Raw genomic sequence first — 17715 nt, 5'->3', positions numbered from 1 at the left:
AGGATGAGTTCCACAACTTGAAGGTACACAACAGTTCGACTTGGCACTTCAATTTCCTGCTGCACTGGTTCCATCACACCAGGGTCACATGAGCAGTTCAGCAGTGAAACTGCTTGGTTTGTGCTGGCCATTCCAAATGGTTGTTTGACATTGTTTTATTACTCTTCTTTGACCTGTTCTGAAGTATTATGATTGTATGTTACAAGCCTTGAACTTCCATGATGGATTAATAAAGATGTGTCATGATATTTTATACACTGTGCATGTGTTTTCTCATAATTATTTGTGTGTGTGTATTCATGTGAGTGTGAGTCTCCTGAGGGATTCTCAGTGTGTCTGTGAGATACACATAAAGTATGCATGCCAATGTGAATGAAAATGTGTGCATGTGAATATAACCGACAGGTGTGTGTAAACAACGGATGGGGCCTGATTATTGACCTGTATGAGTAGAATGCATCTATGAGACTGCAGATAGATGAATATGCATTATGTATCTCTGTGTGTATGACTATGAGTGTGTGTATGGTTGTGTATGCATGTATGGGTTTGCTGTATGTGGTCCATTTTCATTCTTATCTGATGTCAATCACTTGCATACTGTGTATGGTTATTATATATATATATATATATATATATATATATATATATATATATATATATCTTTTAAAAAGTATTATCTGACATGCCCTTTATTACTGTTTGAAGAAGTTGGTATGCTATCAAGGCGTGACAGTATGGTGATGTTTAAATGGAGCAGTCCACACATTTTGACGCCATCGAACACAAATAAGAACTTGTGTGTGCGTGCTAAAGTGTGTAGGTGCATACATAATGATGTGGGCGCACGTGTGTGGACGCGCACTGCGTAGCGTGTGAGAGTATGCACACGAGTGTATGCGACACAATTTTATTCTCTGTGTGTGCGACACAGTCTTATTCTGTATGAGTGTGTGTGTGTGTGTGTGTAGGCCTGTGTGTGTGTGAGTGTGTGTGTACTTCACTGCATGTGTGTGTGCTCTGTGAGAATATTGAACGAGAGTATGTGCGTACGTGAGCGACCGCAAGTGCAGCATTCAAAAACCGAAAGCATAGCACATATTGCACGGCAGCCACTGACAAACAGGACCCGAATGGTTTGAACCGACACCATTGACGGTGGAGCCCTCCACATCTCGTCACCGACACAGTACGGGCCCTGGGGACACGGCACACCCGTGTTCGGTGCACAGCTGAACAACGCTGCCACACGTCTTTCACACACTGCAAACTCCCCCTCCTTCATCGTAGTCTCACACCCCACCGTCCTCCAACAGCCTATTCACACCCCACCCTATTTCCTAGTCATGTGACCCACTTTTCAACGCCGTGCAGATTTCCTCCTTTCCCCTCTACCCCTTTCACACACACACACACACACACACTTCTCCCTGCCACCCACTCAAACCAGTCCACCCTCCCACCTGCACACACGGTGCGTGTCCGTTGTCAAAGCGTGGCTTGGATCAACACCCAGTGCTGGTTTCGCTGTCAGTGAAATAAGTCCCCTTCGTTGAAGTTGCGGCCAGATTGTCTGTCAGTGTCAGTCCTTCAGTAGGAGCAAGATGTCATTCCGGGAGGAAGCAAGTCAGTTCTTTGACGAGGCCGACGTGGACAATGAAGGGCACCTGAGCAAACTGGAGCTGGCCAAAGTGTGTCAGAAGAGTGGCTGCCAGGCTTCTTTGGAAGAGATCGCGGTCAGTATCAGTATCAGTATCGGTATCAGTATCGGTATCAGTATCAATATCGGTATCAGTATCGGTATCAGTATCATTAGCTGTATCAGTATCAGCAGCTCAAGGAGGCGTCACTGCGTTCGGACAAATCCATATACGCTACACATCTGCCAAGCAGATGCCTGACCAGCAGCGTAACCCAACGCGCTTAGTCAGGCCTTGAGAAAAAAACAACAAAAAACAAAAAAGAAGAGGTAAATGAATATAAAAAAATATATATATTATATAAAAAAAAGAAGAAGAAAAAGATAATAATAATAATAATAATAACAATAATATAATAGTAACAATAATAAATGAAAATGAAAAAAAAGACTATAATGATAATAGATAAACAAATAAGCAAATAAATGTAAAACATACAGCCTACACACACACACGCACGTGCACAGAGCTCTCCTGACACATGTGCTCACTTACCGTGCACACTCGCGAACGCATACATGCACACAAACATACAGACATACACATGTGCGCGTGCACACACACAAACACACACAGATACACACACACACACACACACACACAGGCTGCCACTGATTGGCCCCAAGAGCGAGGTAGGAAAAGATCTCTGATGCCAGCATTGCGTGTTGCTCGGTCTATTGTATTTGGAAAAACCCACAGAGACTCTGTTCCGTTTTGAAGAAATTTGCGCGATGTTGGTTTGGAAACGATGCCAATATTCCTTTGATTTGCAAAGCATCATTCTCTACCTTTCACGCTAGACTTACGGCCGCTCCCTCTACCTGTTTTTGTTGTGTCTTATCGTTACTGTTTTTGTTGTCACAAGGACAGGTTGGAAGACTAGGCAATGCCTAAAATCTTTACCCTTGAGTAATAACGTTTTTGAATCTTGAATCTTGAATCTACCTTTATTTCTTAGAGGCGATCGATGGTGTGATGGCCTTGTACCTGTTCTCTTTGGTATTCTTGACTTTTCTGGGGATTTCCGATTTTCCTAGATGTAGGCCGCTCGTTCAAGGCAACTGCGGTCCTTTCTGCAATGAGGCATCCAACGACAGAGGTCTCAGATTGTTGGAGTTTGCCAGATACAATGACCTCATATTGGCAAACACACTTGGAGCGCACAAAAAATCCAGAAGATGGACCTGGCAAAGCCCTGGCGGAGACTACAACAACCAGATCGACTACATCCTGGTGAAGAAACGCTTTCGGTCCTGCATCAACATCGCCAGGACCAGAAGCTTCCCAGGGGCAGACGTGGGCAGCGACCATAACCTGGTCATGATGACCTTCCGACTCCGCCTCAAGAAGATCGCAAAGCAAGGTACCACACGAATGAGATTCGACCTCGAGAAACTGAAAGACCCAGAGGTTGCAGAATCTTTCAAAGCCATGATTGGAGGAAAATTCGCCGCACTGACCATCTTGCAGGACGAAGAGGTGAACATCGACAGAGAAACAACTGCATTTAACACTGCAGTGACTGAGACTGCCAAAGAAGTTCTGGGCACAAAACGACCAGTGAAGAAGCCCTGGGTCACCCCTGACATCCTCGACCTATGCGATAAACGAAGAGCACTGAAGAACAAGAAAGGCACCCCTGAAGGAACAAACAAATACAGGACCGCCAACAACAAGGTCAAATCCAGCATGAGAAAAGCAAAAGAAAACTGGATAGAACAACAGTGCTCAGAGATTGAAGACAACCTGCAAAAGAACAACTCAAAAAGAGCGTACGCAACTGTCAAAAACTTGACAACAACCAAGCAAGGACGAGTCAGCACCATCCAGGACAAATCAGGGAAATGCCTCATTGAAGAAAAAGACATCATACAGCGCTGGACTGAATATTGCTCCGAGTTGTACAACCATGACACCAAAGGTGACACTTCAGTTCTGAACTGTCCCCCATCAACCAACAACGACAGCCAGCCAATTCTTCGGGAAGAAGTAGAGGCAGCAGTGAAGACACTGAAAGCAGGGAAGTCAGCTGGCGTCGACAACATTCCCGCCGAACTGATTCAAGCTGGAGGCGAAGCGGTGATTGATGCCCTCACCACCATCTGTAATAAGATCCTGCAGACGGGAGAGTGGCCAACCACCTGGACACAATCATTGGTCATCACAATCCCCAAGAAGGGCAATCTACAACAGTGCAAAAACTACCGCACTATCAGCCTAATCAGCCACCCCAGCAAGGTCATGCTAAAGGTCCTTCTCAACCGACTGAAGCCGCAAGCAGAAATGATCATCGCCGAAGAGCAGGCCGGCTTCAGAGCAGGGAGAAGCACAACAGAACAAATCTTCAACCTGCGCTTGCTGTGCGAGAAGTATCTCCAGCACCAAAGAGACCTCTACCACGTCTTCATTGACTTCAAGAAGGCGTTCGACAGGGTATGGCACGCTGCCTTATGGGCCACCATGCACAAATTCAACATCAGTGAAGACATCATCCAAGCCATACAGAACCTATACGAAAGAGCAACCAGTGCAGTCCTCTTCAATGGTAGCACGGGTAACTGGTTTAGAACCACGGTCGGAGTCAGACAGGGCTGTCTACTCTCTCCCACTCTCTTCAACCTCTTTCTTGAAAGGATCATGACTGACGCCCTGGAAGATCATGTGGGAACTGTCAGCATTGGAGGCAGAGTCATCACCAACCTGCGCTTTGCCGATGACATTGATGGCCTGGCAGGAGAAGAGAAAGAACTCGAAGAACTCGTGCACAAACTTGACAAGACATCATCAGCTTACGGCATGGAGATCAGTGCCGAGAAGACCAAGGTTATGACCAACAACAGCCAAGGCGTAACGTCCAACTTGCACGTAAACGGTGAAAAACTGGAAGAAGTCTCCTCCTTCAAATACTTGGGTGCCATTGTGTCAGACGAGGGTTCGAAACCAGAGGTCCTGTCCAGAATCGCGCAGACTACTGCCGCACTGAGTCGATTGAAGACTATATGGAAGGACAAAAAGATCTCCCTCTCGTCCAAAATCAGACTAATGCGCTCCCTCATCTTCTCAATATTTCTATACGCTTGCGAATCCTGGACCCTCACTGCAGAACTCCAGAGAAGAATCCAGGCCCTGGAAATGAGATGCTTCCGCAAGATCCTGAACATTACATACAAAGACCACATCACAAATGAGGAAGTGAAAAGAAGAGTCCAAAACGCCATTGGCCCATTCAAAGACCTGCTAACCACAGTGAAGGAACGCAAGCTCCGCTGGTATGGACACGTCACACGATCAGACGGCCTAGCCAAGACCATCCTGCAGGGTACCGTACAAGGAAGGAGGAAGAGAGGCAGACAGAGAAAGCGGTGGGAGGACAACATCAAAGAGTGGACGGGCCTGCCATTTGCCACAACTCAAAGGGCCGCTGAGGACCGAGGCAGGTGGCGCGAGCTGACCAGGCAGTCATCCATGGTGCCCCAACGACCCACCCACGGGTCAAGGGATAGATGAGATGAGATGAGAGGCCGCTCGTTGTTGTTGCGTTACCAGCAAGTCTGTCAGCTCGCTCATTTCCTTTAACACCTGCATGTCCCGGGCAGTATGACCATGTAAGTTTTTTAATCTGAAAGTTGCGCATTGCCTCATGCCACTCTGGGCTTCCGATTCCACTTTCAGTTTTCTTGTATGAGGTTCATTGAGTCCGTTAGAATCATGGCATGTTGGTTTCCGGGCATAAATAATTATGGATTGACGATAGCCACTGGAGGGCATGTGTCACAGCTTCAACTTCCATCGTTGAGCTGGAGGTTGTGACTTTGTAGGCAGCATTCTCTTCCCTAACTGTTTTTCCATTTTGTTTCGCAGTGAATCCCCAACCGGACTGGTCTTTGGTGACTGAGCCATCTGTGTATATGATGATGTCTTCTTCTTTACTGTTTTCTTCTATGGGTAGCTTCACTTCCGCATCAGTTTTGCCCTCTGGCCATTCCCGACAATGTCTTCCTAGAGTGGGTGAAATGGCTGTGTTGAATAGATGATTGAGGTTTTCGGGGTTTTCCTCCCATTCTTTTGTTTCTTTCAGGTCTTGTAGTCGGCATACTATCTGGATTGTGTCTTCTGCTTGCCCCATCCATGATCTTCCTCGTCCTAGACGGCCGCCTTTTGGTTCCTTGACTGCATCATGCAGTGGGTTTTGAGGGTTTTCTAATGTTCTCAAGTAGGTCTTAACCTGTTCTAACTTGTTTCTGGCCTGCATTGAAGGAAGGTCAAGCAGGTATCGCATGGTTGCTATTGGCGTGTTATTTTTTTCCCAAGGATCAGTCTCATAGCTTCATTTTGAACCCTTTCTAATTTTAGGAGGCTGCTTTGAGACGGTGTTGTTATTCTAAGTCCGTAGTCGATCACACTGAGAACGAGTGATAGATACAGCAGGAAGAGGTGGCGTTGTTCAGTACCTTTGGTTGCCATTGCTTTTAAGACTGAAAGACCCTTTTTTGAGAAAGGTATTTTCCGTATGTTTTTTGAAGGTCAGCATCCTGTCGAACTGTATTTCTAGGTAGCGTAGGCATTCGGTTTTCTCGATCTGAATCCCGTCGAATGACACAGGTGGTGATTTGCTCGCAGTTCTGTTGTTGAGGGTGCACAGCAACGTTTGGGCTTTCGCTGGATTGATGGAAGATCCTGTGTCCTTGCAGCATTGAGCGATATTGGTGAGTTGTTTCTGGACGGCTGTAGTTCTTTCTTGAACATCTTTCGAAGTTTTGAAGTGCCACGGATGTTCGTTTATTTATCTATTTATTTATTCATTTATTCATTCATCTATTTATTTCAGTCTTTATTTATATCACACTCTTTTCTGTTTATTGTATTTTCCCTCAAGGCCTGACAAGCGCGTCGTGTGGCTAGGCTGGTGGTCAGGCATCTTAGTAGATGTGAAATGGCATTGTATGCATGGATTTGTCCGAGCGCAGTGACGCCCTCCTGACTAACTAAACTGAACTACCGTGGATGATTACACGTGTGGGGGGTGCGCACAGCTTCGCTGAGCCGGGCAAAATATTTATCTCATTTTACCCCATGCATTTGCGTTCTGCATATCATTATTATTTTCATCTATTTAATGGCAGTGTCCTATTTTAGCATCCTGAATTCTGGAGCCTATTCAAACAATAAGATTTATGCGTTTTGCAAGGAGAAATGACAAGTTGCGTGTAAATGACCTTCTGGTCAAGAATACCATTGACACACAATGAGTGTATGTTTTGTTGGTGTTTTTTTTTTTTAACCTGTTTGCAAGCGTATTCATTCTTCTAAGAAAAGTTTATTAAATCATTCATACTTTTGCCCAAGACAAGCTCACACACTCACACACTCAGACAGACAGACACACTGGCACACACACACACACACACACACACACACACACACACACACACACACACACACACATACACACACTCTCTCTCTCTGTATCTATCTATCTCTCCCCACCCCCACTCACACACACACACACACACACACACACACACACACACACACACACACACACTTTCTCTCAGTCTCGCTTACACACAAAACTCGCACACACGTATAATGTGCGCGCACACACACACACACACACACACACACACACACACACACACATTATTATGGGAAGGGGGTGCGGGGGAGAGGGGGGGGCAGTCAGACCACATCCAAACGCCATTTTGAACTGGTAGGTTTTTAATCTTGTTAAGAAGACAGATTTGGTGAGTGATAGAAATCCAGAGGAAGAGAATTCCAGACAGGATGTGCTTGAAACTGAAAGGCCCTTTAAAGAGGCTATTAAAAAAAAAAAAATTAAAAAGCTTTCCTCCAACAGTCCAGAGAGCGGGAAGGGGTGTAAATAAGTCCTGAAGGACAGAAGTTCAGTGGAATGGGACAGATCCATCAAAGTGGCCATAAGCCAATTGCCCATTTTGTACTGATTTATATACTGGATTGGCAACATGGGCAGCATTGTTCAAAATCATCAGTCAGAGAGCAAAGAAGCAAGTTGTGAATTGCAGTGGTCAGTGCGACTGAGGATCAAGGAACAGACAAGCTGGTCAGTTGTTTCAACAGTCAGATACGGTCGAATCTTTTCAAAGTGGTAGGGTATGCGAATTGTGATTATTTTGTTTTCAACCGGGGTGTTCTCAGATCGTTGTGAGCTGTTCTTAAAACCTGTAAAGTGAGTCCATCGACCAGCTTTTTTGTTCGTTTTACATCAATCACAAACTGATGTCATCGATCACAAACTAGTGTCGGTGTCATCAATCACAAACTGATGTCATCAATCACAAACTATTGTCGGTGTCATCAATCACAAACTGATGTCATCAATCACAAACTGATGTCATCAATCACAAACTGATGTCGGTGTCATCAATCACAAACTGATGTCATCAATCACAAACTGATGTCATCAATCACAAACTGATGTCGGTGTCATCAATCACAAACTGATGTCGGTGTCATCAATCACAAACTGATGTCATCAATCACAAACTGATGTCATCAATCACAAACTGATGTCATCAATCACAAACTGATGTCGGTGTCATCAATCACAAACTGGTGTCGGTGTCATCAATCACAAACTGATGTCGGTGTCATCAATCACAAACTGATGTCGGTGTCATCAATCACAAACTGATGTCATCAATCACAAACTGATGTCATCAATCACAAACTGGTGTCGGTGTCATCAATCACAAACTGATGTCATCAATCACAAACTGGTGGCGGTGTCATCAATCACAAACTGATGTCGGTGTCATCAATCACAAACTGATGTTGGTGTCATCAATCACAAACTGATGTCATCAATCACAAACTGGTGCCAGTGTCATCAATCACAAACTGATGTCGGTGTCATCAATCACAAACTGATGTCGGTGTTATCAATCACAAACTGATGTCGGTGTCATCAATCACAAACTGATGTCATCAATCACAAACTGATGTCATCAATCACAAACTGATGTCATCAATCACAAACTGATGTCGGTGTTATCAATCACAAACTGATGTCATCAATCACAAACTGATGTCGGTGTCATCAATCACAAACTGATGTCATCAATCACAAACTGATGTCGGTGTCATCAATCACAAACTGATGTCATCAATCACAAACTGATGTCGGTGTCATCAATCACAAACTGATGTCATCAATCACAAACTGATGTCGGTGTCATCAATCACAAACTGATGTCGGTGTCATCAATCACAAACTGATGTCATCAATCACAAACTGATGTCGGTGTCATCAATCACAAACTGATGTCATCAATCACAAACTGATGTCGGTGTCATCAATCACAAACTGATGTCATCAATCACAAACTGATGTCATCAATCACAAACTGATGTCGGTGTCATCAATCACAAACTGATGTCGGTGTCATCAATCACAAACTGATGTCATCAATCACAAACTGATGTCATCAATCACAAACTGATGTCATCAATCACAAACTGATGTTGGTGTCATCAATCACAAACTGATGTCATCAATCACAAACTGATGTTATCAATCACAAACTGATGTCATCAATCACAAACTGATTTTGGTGTTATCAATCACAAACTGATGTTATCAATCACAAACTGATGTTATCAATCACAAACTGATGTCATCAATCACAAACTGATGTCATCAATCACAAACTGATGTCATCAATCACAAACTGATGTCATCAATCACAAACTGATGTCATCAATCACAAACTGATGTCGGTGTCATCAATCACAAACTGATGTCATCAATTACAAACTGATGTCATCAATCACAAACTGGTGCCGGTGTCATCAATCACAAACTGATGTCATCAATCACAAACTGATGTCATCAATCACAAACTGATGTCGGTGTCATCAATCACAAACTGATGTCATCAATCACAAACTGATGTCATCAATCACAAACTGGTGCCGGTGTCATCAATCACAAACTGGTGCCGGTGTCATCAATCACAAACTGATGTCGGTGTCATCAATCACAAACTGATGTCATCAATCACAAACTGGTGCCGGTGTCATCAATCACAAACTGGTGCCGGTGTCATCAATCACAAACTGATGTTATCAATCACAAACTGGTGTCATCAATCACAAACTGGTGCCGGTGTCATCAATCACAAACTGATGTTATCAATCACAAACTGGTGTCATCAATCACAAACTGGTGTCGGTGTCATCAATCACAAACTGATGTCATCAATCACAAACTGATGTCGGTGTCATCAATCACAAACTGGTGTCATCAATCACAAACTGGTGTCGGTGTCATCAATCACAAACTGATGTTATCAATCACAATCTGGTGCCGGTGTCATCAATCACAATCTGGTGTCGGTGTCATCAATCACAATCTGCAGTGCTGGTGTCATTACTCACAGTCTCTCCCATCAAATCACAAGCCTTTCGGAAACTGCTGACTAGTTTGGTGACTCCATTTTTGTCTGTCCATCTGTACGGTTTTAGACTCGTTTTCCCCTGCTTCATGAATGCCAGCATGATTTCAAAAATCAACAGATCCCTTTGAGAACGCATTCGAACAAACAAACAACAAAGAAAGAAAGAAAGAAAAGCAAGAAAAATCAAAGATGATATAACTCTTGTTATTATCATAATCATGATAATAATAATAATAATAATAATAATAATAATAATAATAATGGTAACAGCGTAGAAACCAAACTGGGCGAGGATTCGAAAAGAAAAAAAAAATCGAAACCAAATTGAACGATTATGCAATATCTGACCTTCATGATCACCACCATTGTTTGCAGGATTGGTTCATGATCATCACCATTGTGTACAGGATTGGTTCATGATCACCACCATTGTGTACAGGATTGGTTCATGATCATCACCATTGTGTACAGGATTGGTTCATGATCACCACCATTGTGTACAGGATTGGTTCATGATCATCACCATTGTTTGCAGGATTGGTTCATGATCACCACCATTGTGTACAGGATTGGTTCATGATCACTACCATTGTTTGCAGGATTGGTTCATGATCACCACCATTGTGTACAGGATTGGTTCATGATCATCACCATTGTGTACAGGATTGGTTCATGATCATCACCATTGTGTACAGGAATGGTTCATGATCATCACCATTGTGTACAGGATTGGTTTATGATCACTACCATTGTGTACAGAATTGGTTCATGATCACCACCATTGTTTGCAGGATTGGTTTATGATCACTACCATTGTGTACAGGATTGGTTCATGATCACCACCATTGTTTGCAGGATTGGTTCATGATCACTACCATTGTGTACAGGATTGGTTCATGATCACCACCATTGTTTGCAGGATTGGTTCATGATCACTACCATTGTGTACAGGATTGGTTCATGATCATCACCATTGTGTACAGGATTGGTTCATGATCACCACCATTGTGTACAGGATTGGTTCATGATCACCACCATTGTGTACAGGATTGGTTCATGATCATCACCATTGTTTGCAGGATTGGTTCATGATCACTACCATTGTGTACAGGAATGGTTCATGATCACCATTGTGTACAGGATTGGTTCATGATCATCACCATTGTGTACAGAATTGGTTCATGATCATCACCATTGTGTACAGAATTGGTTCATGATCATCACCATTGTGTACAGAATTGGTTCATGATCATCACCATTGTGTACAGAATTGGTTCATGATCACCACCATTGTGTACAGGATTGGTTCATGATCACTACCATTGTTTGCAGGATTGGTTCATGATCATCACCATTGTTTGCAGGAATGGTTCATGATCACCACCATTGTGTACAGGATTGGTTCATGATCACCACCATTGTGTACAGAATTGGTTCATGATCATCACCATTGTGTACAGAATTGGTTCATGATCACCACCATTGTGTACAGAATTGGTTCATGATCATCACCATTGTGTACAGGAATGGTTAATGATCACCACCATTGTTTGCAGGAATGGTTCATGATCACTATTGTGTACAGGAATGGTTTATGATCATCACTATTGTTTGCAGGATTGGTTCATGATCACCATTGTGTACAGGAATGGTTCATGATCACCATTGTGTACAGGAATGGTTTATGATCACCACCATTGTTTGCAGGACTGGTTCATGGAGCTGGACGAAAATGACGACGGCAAAGTGAGCAAACAGGAATTCCTGGACGCTCTGGACAAACTCGACCCTGAGGAAGTCACGTGAGTGATCCCATACTGTCCCCTCTTTCGCCTTCCATATTGTAGCAGATATTTGTGTGTCAGGTCGCTGGTTTGGGTGGCACCAGGTATGTAGATGATTTGGGTAGCATCAGGTAAATTGATGGTTTGAATTGCATCAGGTGTATGGACGGTCTGAGTAGCATCACATATATATAGTTGGATCAAGTTGCATCATGTGTATAGACGGCTCAGTTTGCATCCAGTTTATAGGTGATTTATGTAGTATCAGTTATAACTATATGTTTGAGTAGCATCAGGCAAACACATGTTTTGGGTAGAATCAGGTATATAGATGGTTCGGGAAGCATCGGTATAAGTAATATGACCACTGGCACAAAGATGGTTGAGGTAGCATCAGGTACATGTTTTAGTAGCATCAGGTACGTGTCTTAGTCGTATCAGGTAGAAGTTTCTGGTGTTATTCGGTAGATCAGGCAGGATATTCTTAAGAAAATCCAGCTGCAAAAAGATTACTTTTGGAAAGTGGCACATTTACAATTTTACTTGTGATCATGTAAAATATTTTGGGTATTATATCGGGTAGATGTTGTGGGTAGTATCTCAGGTAGATGTTTTTTCCCATTATATCATGTAGATGTTTTGGGTATTATATCAGGTAGATGCTGTGGGTAGATGATTTAGGTACTATATCAGGTAGGTGTTTGGACTAGCATTGGGTGTTATTTTGAGTAGCATTACACAAGTTCGTTGGGTAGTGTTCCGTTGGTGCTTTGGGTAATATCAGTGTTTTAGGTAGTTGTAGTGTTGTAGTTATCTACTTTGGGTGGTGTCGGATATACAGACGATTTGGACAGTGTCAGTTTGATTATTTGCGTGCGAACGTGTTTGCGCATGTGCGTATCCTCCATGCCCCTTCCCCTCCATCCCCTAAAAAACCAAAAACAAATCAGGCCCCGCCATATTGCTGAATCTTTTCAAGGCTTGTCTCGGGAGCACCGTGGCAGAACGGGTCAGGTGTTGGACTTGTGACCCTTTTCACCAGTGGTCGGGGACGTGTGACCCAGTTCACCAGTGATCGGGGACGTGTGACCCAGTTCACCAGTGAGCGGGGACGTGTGACCCAGTTCACCAGTGATCGGGGACGTGTGACCCAGTTCACCATTCATCGGGGACTTGTGACCCAGTTCACCATTCATCGGGGACGTGTGACCCAGTTCACCAGTGATCGGGGACGTGTGACCCAGTTCACCATTCATCGGGGACTTGTGACCCAGTTCACCATTCATCGGGGCCTTGTGACCCAGTTCACCATTCATCGGGGCCTTGTGACCCAGTTCACCACGGATCGGGGCCTTGTGACCCAGTTCACCATTCATCGGGGCCTTGTGACCCAGTTCACCAGGGATCGGGGACTTGTGACCCAGTTCACCATTCATCGGGGACTTGTGACCCAGTTCACCATTCATCGGGGCCTTGTGACCCAGTTCACCAGGGATCGGGGACGTGTGACCCAGTTCACCATTCATCGGGGCCTTGTGACCCAGTTCACCATTCATCGGGGCCTTGTGACCCAGTTCACCAGGGATCGGGGACGTGTGACCCAGTTCACCATTCATCGGGGACTTGTGACCCAGTTCACCATTCATCGGGGCCTTGTGACCCAGTTCACCAGGGATCGGGGACGTGTGACCCAGTTCACCATTCATCGGGGCCTTGTGACCCAGTTCACCAGGGATCGGGGACTTGTGACCCAGTTCACCATTCATCGGGGACGTGTGACCCAGTTCACCAGGGATCGGGGACGTGTGACCCAGTTCACCAGGGATCGGGGACGTGTGACCCAGTTCGCCATTCATCGGGGACTTGTGACCCAGTTCACCATTCATCGGGGCCTTGTGACCCAGTTCACCATTCATCGGGGACGTGTGACCCAGTTCACCATTCATCGGGGACGTGTGACCCAGTTCACCATTCATCGGGGCCTTGTGACCCAGTTCACCATTCATCGGGGACGTGTGACCCAGTTCACCATTCATCGGGGACGTGTGACCCAGTTCACCAGGGATCGGGGTTCGGAGCCCCAAGCGCTTTACTCCGATTTCCCTCACTCCTCCAAGCTGTCAATGGTTATATCTGACTTCTGTTGGGGAGAGTTCAAACGGCGGACTGGAACTCGCCTCTCGTGCGCCAAGCCCTGGACACAGTGGATATGAACCTACTGCCCTGATGTGCGTGACAGGCTGTGGCACCTTTAAATCCTTTTTCTTGAAGGAGGAAGGTGGCAGAATAATGAAGACGCTCCTCTGCCAGTACAGATTCCTTTCTCACTAACTTGACTGGAAAACCAAACTGAGCGTGTAGTCATTTGGATGAAACGATAAACCGAGGTCATGTGTGCAGCACGCAGTTGGCGCACTGAAAAAGAACCCATGGCAACGAGAGTGTTGTCCACTGACAAACTTGTGTCGCAGAAACCCACACTGACAGGCACACAAATCTAATGTGTAAGCACAGACTCTGTTCCTGACTAAGCGCGTTGGGTTATGCTGCTGGTCAGGCACACAAATCTATTGTATAAGCATAGACTCTGTTCCTGACTAAGCGCGTTGGGTTATGCTGCTGGTCAGGCAGCTGCCTAACACACGTGGTGTGGTGTATAATTATGGATGTGTCCGAACGCAGTAATGCCTCCTTGGGAAAGGGAAACTGAAAAAAAAAAGAAACTGCTTCTGAACCTTACTGTTTGTTGCAGCGAAGCAGATCTGATGAGCGCCTTCAAGAAGCTGGATGCTGACGGGTCAGGCTACATCACCAGGGAGGAGCTGCAGCAGGTGGTGCAGAGTATGGGGCAGGACACGGAGAACATCGAGTTGGACATGGACGACAACGGGGACGGCAAGGTGTCCTACGAGGAGTTCCTCAAAATCTTCAGGTCCAAGAGGAAAAGCTAAGCACAGTCGCATCATGCGAGCCACGGCCCCCACCACACTTGCACCCCTCCCAGCTGGCCTCTCAACAACAACAAAGAAAAGAAAAAGAAAAAAAGTAGATTTTTTTTGGTTCTGTTTTGTTTTGGTGTTTTGGTTGGGTCGGGAGGGGGCAATATAATGGTGGGCTTCGGTTCTGCTTGATGGCTTCATTGTTCTGCTGTGATGTCACTTCAGATTCTTCCTTGTTTTTCACTGATTTTCTTCTTCTTTTTTTCCTCCGGTGTTTGCAAGTCCATAAACCACAGGCTGTTCTTGCCAAAAGTGTGTTGCTTTTACTCATGTGTGTTTCTTTTTCTTTCTTTTTATTCTGGTTACATTTACTTAGTTTTATTTCGTTTCTACTTTGCCCAGTTTTCTTACCGTTATCTTCTTTCTGCTGGCCCACACTGTGTGTATATTTTATCACTTGTGCCGTTCTCTTACATACAGCACTGGAAACATATGCCACACAACAGATATTGGTCATTTTTCTTTACTTTACACAAGAGCATGGAAGAAGCGCGCGCGCGCACACACACACACACACACACACACACACACACACACACACACACGTGCACGCACACACGATCAAAGGAAACGGAAGTTTGGAAGTATGCGTATCATCAGTTTAGTTCATGAAAAAACACCTTTTATAATTACCATGGAAAAATTTGAAGAATGACTCTGCTGAACCATATTCGTTTAGATTCATCGTCTTTGGTCTTGAAGAGTATTTGTTCGTATCATCATGCAAATGCTCAAGTCTTCTGGCGCTTTATCAGTGCTGTATTTAAGTCAGAGTCAACGTTTTCGGAGAAAGTGTATGTTAAGGTTTGTACATGCTACATTCTTGGTTTGGAAAACACAAAGGAAGGAATAAGTGAAGAAAACATCACACACAAAGGTTATTGTGTCATACGATAAACAGTCGATATATTCCCCCTCTCTTTTAGCCAGTCCTTGGTATTCCTGTAGGGAAGAGAGAAAAACTATTGCTGCCAAATTGTTTCAAATGCTTTTAAATATATTATTAGTCAGTGGCACATAAGGTACTATATTCATGTATATTCTAGAAAAATGAATAATAAAATAGAATTAGTTGTCAGAAAATTCTGCAATTTTTTTTAATGAATTTATTTGTGTGTGCGTGCGTATATATGTGTGTGTGCTGAGTGTGTACGCGCGCGGACGCACGCACGTTTGCACGTTTATAATGCGTGCGCGCGCTGACATTTTATCCCTTCAATTATTGTGATCCTATATTGATTTCTGTCCCTGGGATAAGACTGGGAGGGGTGCAGAGTCAGGCTGCACCGTGACAAAGCGGGTAGGAGGTGGGTGTATCGGAGAAAACGAAGCAAACAGTGCACCCCACTCCCAACACTGCACTCAGGTGACAAGCCCACTTCGCACACGGACATGCGTGATGTCCCTGATAGAACCATGTGTATACACACACGCTTTATGTCAGTTCAACGCTGGTGATCTGACACTGAGCAACTTCTGTACTGTTTGTCTGACTGTGTGGATGGATGGATATGTATGTATGTATCTATATCTATCCCTATGTACAGGTGTGCCTCTGTGTGTGTGTGTGTGTGTGTGTGTGTGTGTGTGTGTGTACACGTGTGTGCCTTCGAGTATGTGTGTGCACGCGCGTGCGCGCGCGTGTGTGTGTGTGCCTGCGTGCGTGTGTGTGTGTGTGTGTGTGTGTGTGAATGTACGCATTTGTATGAGTGCACGTGTGCGTAGATAGATAAATAGTTTACAGACAAATAGGGAGAAAGAATGGTCGATTGAAAGATGCATCGAAAGATAAATATAGACATACCGCTACATGGATAAATAGATAGATAGGCACACACACACACACACACACACACACACACACACACACACACACACACACACATATATATATATATATATATATATATATATATATATAAAGAGGGAGAGTGAGAGAGAGAGACTTGCACACCCTCACTCCACTTTTATCACAACAGGTAGTTGTGCCTGTGTGTCGATTGTGACTCACCTGCTCGGCCCAGTCCCCTCACGTTGTGTGTCTGTGTCTGTGTGTGTGTGTGTGTGTGATTTCCATAATATACAAACAAGGAGCCACCAATCAAACAGAGAATCACTCTCAGTGTGGGAGAATGGTTATGTTGGTCACTGAACCGTGACGGTACATGGGAGATACTCGACACTCTTCAAAGTCAGCATGCAGTAATAACGAGACAGCCCGCACAGTGTTCCGATGTCCTGAATTTCAGCCGGCTCCTGATCCGTTAGGTTAACGTCGTGCTGTGTGCCGTTAGGTTAACGTCGTGCTGTGTGCCGTTAGGTTAACGTCGTGCTGTGTGCCGTTAGGTTAACGTCGTGCTGTGTTCTGAACTAAAGACGGCCACGTGGCACACGTCAAGCAACAAACCAAGGAGTCTGACACGAACAGTATCAACAGCGAAGGAACTTTGAAGGACGATTATATCAAGTCATTTATTCCAAACTTTATAATACACCATGACATGTGATCTGGAGTACGAAGAACATCCATTATGTGAAATGTTCCCTTTGAATCACATGCATTCCAACATCCTTTATGTGAAATGTTCCCTTTGAATCACATGCATTTCACCATCCATTATGTGAAATGTTCCCTTTGAATCACATGCATTTCAACATCCATTATGTGAAATGTTCCCTTTGAATCACATGCATTCCAACATCCATTATGTGAAATGTTCCCTTTGAATCACATGCATTCCAACATCCATTATGTGAAATGTTCCGTTTGAATCACATGCATTTCGACATCCAT

The 17715-nt window shown here is 44.4% G+C and overlaps 1 protein-coding gene across 1 annotated transcript; it reads left to right on the top strand.

Moving 5' to 3' along the window:
• Positions 1 to 1437: 1437 nt before the first annotated feature.
• LOC143276732 (uncharacterized) lies at positions 1438 to 16007 on the top strand. Its single transcript, XM_076581398.1, has 3 exons — positions 1438 to 1736; positions 11846 to 11940; positions 14675 to 16007. Exons 1-3 carry the CDS (start codon positions 1605 to 1607, stop codon positions 14871 to 14873), a joined length of 426 nt encoding a protein of 141 aa, XP_076437513.1. The 5' UTR covers positions 1438 to 1604; the 3' UTR covers positions 14874 to 16007.
• The last annotated feature ends 1708 nt before the right edge of the window (positions 16008 to 17715 follow it).

Source organism: Babylonia areolata, chromosome 2 (assembly GCF_041734735.1).
Source record: "Babylonia areolata isolate BAREFJ2019XMU chromosome 2, ASM4173473v1, whole genome shotgun sequence".
Classification (NCBI taxonomy): domain Eukaryota; kingdom Metazoa; phylum Mollusca; class Gastropoda; order Neogastropoda; family Buccinidae; genus Babylonia; species Babylonia areolata.
Note: the sequence above shows the minus strand (reverse complement) of the source record. Positions and strands in the feature narration are given on the sequence as shown.